The sequence below is a fragment of the Vicia villosa genome, linkage group LG6 (assembly GCF_029867415.1).
Source record: "Vicia villosa cultivar HV-30 ecotype Madison, WI linkage group LG6, Vvil1.0, whole genome shotgun sequence".
Taxonomy (NCBI): domain Eukaryota; kingdom Viridiplantae; phylum Streptophyta; class Magnoliopsida; order Fabales; family Fabaceae; genus Vicia; species Vicia villosa.
Window position 1 is genome coordinate 153,004,781 of NC_081185.1, and position 4,948 is coordinate 153,009,728.

Below are 4,948 nucleotides of genomic sequence, written 5' to 3' on the forward strand. Positions count from 1 at the left end.
ATATGTATAGGGAAATCGAGATAATCCCTTTTCCCGCCATCGTAAAAATGTGGTGGTTTGGGCACATCTATTATGACGTAGGTGGAAGTTTGGGATTCGTCAATCCGTTATGATGGAAGATGCTTTGGGTCGCTCACGACTAGACGATGGAGAAGGATTGGGGCCTAGTCCCGATCTTGAGGAGCTTCGAGTGACATACCACTTATTAAACATCCCCATAAGAGGTCTGGTGAGGAACATGTGTCGACTTTAAATGGATAATATTTTACATTGTTAGCTCGCCATGGTCAAGGAACGACTAAGGAGCTACCGTCTTCCTTCTTTGAAGAAAATAATTCTTATTTTTTGAACAAATCTAAATAAGTTCGCTTGAAGGAGTTATTGAATTTGGCGTACTGCACTCGTCGGGCATCAACCGTCTTAGTATTTGGAGGTGTTAGGCGATGGGAAGTTTTCTTTCCTGACCCGTTTTTAGAGGAAGAAAAACCATTGAGAAAAATTGGTATTATGAAGAGGTTAGGGGAGCACCCATCTTTCTTTTGAGTATAAATGTTGTTGTGGAGGCTTTCGGGTATCCCGATACACTAGTTGAGAAAGTCAAACTGCTTGCTCAAGAAGGGACAGAGAAGTTCAAAGCCTTTGTTTCCGCTCAGGTGCCATTATCTAGGGTAGATGCTACTCTTAGTGAAGCAAGTTAGTCTTTGGATTTTTCTCAAAAAAGGGTAGAAGATCTTGAGGCGTCTTTGAAGGAGTCTCAATAAGGTTGGAAGAAGGCTGGAGACTAACTTCGTGCAAAGTGCCTCGAGAACCTTGATTTATCCAAGGAGTAAGTGAATTTATTGGAAAAGAGTTACTTTATTGAACATGACTAATTTGAAAGTGTTTTGTAGTAGGTGGAGTATTTCTATCCCACTGAACCTATTCTCGAGGCACGTTCGCCTTCACCAAGCGATGGAAGATGGGAAACCTGTTTCACTGGTGAATTAGTCGATTTCAATGGTGTAATTCTTCTTTTTTGGGTGTTTGTTCCCGACATGTATGTATTTAATAAATGAGTAAACTTTATGGTTCCTGTCCTGCAATTATATTTGAATCTTTACCTATTTGTGTGGTATTACTTTCAGTCCTGAGTCAGTATCTTTGGGAGGTAGATTATCTACCGAGATCATGCTTGGAATTTTATTGGACGTCTCTGGAGACCGTACTCGGCCAAGGGTCGATACTCTTTCCCTACCTCCAGGCGAAAACTTGATTTGAGGCCGACGTAGTATGGACTCACCACTTCTTCTTGAGTGGCTAGCTACCAAGGCAGGAGAGAGCTTGTATTTGCCACTTGGTGTTTTGCTGTCTTTGTCCGTGCATTAGCATTATGGACATTCTAATACTTTAGTCATACGACATAAGCGTTTATGACAACACCCATGAGTCTTTGTGTTGTTGCTTTATCTACTTTCGGTCGTGCACATAGACATTTATGATAGCACCCATGAGTCTTTGTGTTGTTGCCTTTAAAGTCATAAGGAAAAGGCAGAGTTTAGTGAAAATTTATTTATTCTTTGACGTAATTACGTCGTACATCATAGATGTATATCATAGCTTTATATACGAGGAAAATTAAAATTGACAACGCGACATGGCCGCTGCTTATTATCCAGTGGGAATGTGATAACTAACTTTGACTTTCATCAAGACTCATAACCTACACATTTCTGGCCATAGCATTTTGCTTTACCTACCGGGCCTTGGATAACCATGTCTCTTAAGTGGCTGACTAGGGAAGAAATATTGATCTCCATAGTTTTGCCTTCTCCCTCTTTATGGTTTCGTTGAAAGGCCTTGTATATCCTCTTTAATCCTAACAAGTCGATACTTATCGTCACCAACTCATCATGGACGTTATGGTATTCCAGCTTGAGATTGAATGCGGAAGCCGCAAAAAGTCTTCATAGGATGTTGTTGTAGACACTTCTACAAAGAGCTACCAGAAATTATGAATCAATCTGCTGGCGTCTCGTCCTTCTCCTAGAGGGATCATTAGTTCAATGTAACTCAAGAGACGAGTTATTGTGTCGGTGAAGGGACCTTTGTAAGGTCATAATTTCTCTTTCTTCAACACCATATTCTAAAAAAATAATAATTTGTATTATTATTTAAAAATATATATTTAAAAAATGATTTGTTAACATAAATAAAAATTTGTTTTTTTTTTTAAAATAAAACAAACGGCCCATAAGAACTACTCCCTCCGTCTCACAATAGATGTCCTCTTTGAGATTTTCACACTTTTTAAGAAAATAATTAATTATGTTGATTTCAATGATAAAATGAATCTCATTTACTAAAATAATCTTATTAATAATAGGTAGTGGAGTACTTAAATGAATTAAAATACAATAAATAAGGGTAAGTTAGTGGAAAGAAATAATAAATATTACATTGATATTCTAAATGGACAAATAATTTGACATGAATAAAAATTGGAAAGAGGACATCTATTGAAGGGAGTAGTTTTAATGACAAATATGTATATTGTTTTATATTTAATTACACAATTGTTTTTATGACAAAAAATATATGCTATTTTACATCGAAGAAATATATGACAAAAAGTCACTTAATTTTGAAAATAGTTCGAATAAATTTTTATAAAAATCACTTTTGTAATATCATTTTTAAAAAAAATTGATTTTGATTATATTTTTATATTCAATAATATATGTTTATCTTATAGGATGTCAAAATTAGTGTTTTAATTTTAAAAAATAAATATTAAAAATATAAAAAAAATTATTTTTTTAAAGCTGAAACAAATTTATCCTATATTATTTTATAAAAGTAAAACGGCATTCAACTTATTTTGACATTTTTTTTAAATTTAAGATTGAAGGTGAATATTTTTTTTTCTAAGACGATTGGAGGTTAGTCTGTCATCTCATGCATGAAAAATTGAGTATATTTAATGAGTTTAAAGGTAGTGCACTGAGAGTGTAAACAAACTTTACACATACATCCAATCAAAATCTTCACACTTGCCATGTTATATTAATTTTTTTAAATTAAAATTGTGTTTTAATTGAATGCATGGTTGTGATTGGTTGACAGTGTAAAAATATTTTACACTGTCGGTATTTAATACATATTTAATGACCATTGACCAGGGGTATTCCTTACCTTAAATAAAGAAATTCAATACATATGAGATTACCAATTATACTACGCAGAGTGTCTTAGTTTGGTCAGTGAATAGACATAACCCCGAATCTCATTCCCTAAACACCTCATCTCCGTTTATATTTCAATATTCTACTTCACTTCACAACAAATCTCATCACAATTCACACCAAACAGATCAATCATGGAAGGAATAGAACACAGAACCGTCGAAGTAAACGGCATCAAAATGCATATCGCCGAGAAAGGCAAAGAAGGACCAGTTGTCTTGTTCCTTCACGGCTTCCCTGAACTCTGGTACTCATGGCGCCACCAGATTGCCGCTCTCGGCTCCCTCGGCTACCGTGCCGTGGCTCCAGATCTCCGCGGCTACGGCGACACCGACGCTCCAACCTCAGCAAGCAGCTACTCGTGTTTTCATATAGTAGGTGACATCGTTGCTCTCATCGATTTACTCGGTGTTGATCAAGTGTTCCTCGTGGCTCATGATTGGGGTGCTTCCATTGGTTGGTATCTATGCATGTTTCGCCCTGAAAGAATCAAAGCCTATGTGTGTCTCAGTGTTCCCTTCCTTCGTAGAAACCCTAAATTCAGGACCCTAGATGCCTTGCGTGCTGCTTATGGTGAAGATTATTATATCTGCAGATTTCAGGTCCTTTCTATTTCTTCCCTACTTTTACATTTTCTTATACATATAAATAATCAATAATATTTTGTTAATTCTATTTTCTTCGAATATGCTTTTCATACTTGTTACAGGAACCGGGCAAAATGGAAGCTGAGATAGCTGAGGCCGGCACTGCATATGTGCTGAAGAATATCTTCACAACTCGCCAAACTGGTCCTCCGATACTTCCAAAGGGAAAGTATGGAATTGGATTCAACCCGGATGCACCTGAAACTCTGCCATCTTGGCTCACAGAGGATGATCTTGCTTATTATGTCTCCAAATTTGAGAAAACTGGCTTCACTGGAGGATTGAACTACTATAGAAACCTCAACTTGTAATTTTTGGTTTCTTTATGCTTTAAGAATTGTTTTTCACGAAAAGAGTCTCAATTCTAATGACAGTTAAACTATTTGACTATTTGTATTGTAGAAATTGGGAGCTCACAGCACCATGGAGTGGAGTCAAAATCAAGGTGCCTGTGAAATACATTACAGGGGAGTTAGACATGGTATACACCTCGCCGCGCACGAAGGAGTATATTCACAGTGGAGGATTCAAGGAAGATGTGCCCAATTTGGAGGAAGTGATTGTGCAAAAAGGTGTGGCTCACTTCAACAATGAAGAAGCATCAAAGGAAATCAGTAATCACATTTATGAATTCATCAAGAAGTTCTGAGCTTATCTGTGAATGAAATAAGGAGACACACATATTCTGGACTGGAACACCTTGGTATGTTTTGGACCTAGAAAGTATAAGCATCAATAATATTCTAGATTATGTTTTGTTGTATGATCTCAGATTAACATCAGAATTCAGAACATATTGAGCTTTTTTATTGGATTACAGAGTCTGAACTTTCTTGCTTTTGTACAATTGTTCTTAAATTTTTCTTCTTCGCTCAGTATTCATACATACACCAATGAAAAATATTTTTATACATGCTTTTTGAACAAGCTTGAATGATTGTATAAGCTTGATGATTTCTTCTCTAAATATAAAATTTAAATTGAAAACCAATAAATCTATTAGTACAAGACCGTGTAAAATGAAAAGAGTAGGCGTCACTTATGCATCCATCCCCACTAAAAAGATGTGGGCTTGTAGTC

The 4,948-nt window shown here is 36.1% G+C and overlaps 1 protein-coding gene across 1 annotated transcript; it reads left to right on the top strand.

Moving 5' to 3' along the window:
- Positions 1-3,203: 3,203 nt before the first annotated feature.
- LOC131610563 (uncharacterized) lies at positions 3,204-4,715 on the top strand. The gene is made up of 3 exons (XM_058882532.1): positions 3,204-3,823; positions 3,931-4,175; positions 4,271-4,715. The coding sequence occupies exons 1-3, from the start codon at positions 3,356-3,358 to the stop codon at positions 4,515-4,517; spliced, it is 960 nt and encodes a 319-aa protein (XP_058738515.1). The 5' UTR covers positions 3,204-3,355; the 3' UTR covers positions 4,518-4,715.
- The last annotated feature ends 233 nt before the right edge of the window (positions 4,716-4,948 follow it).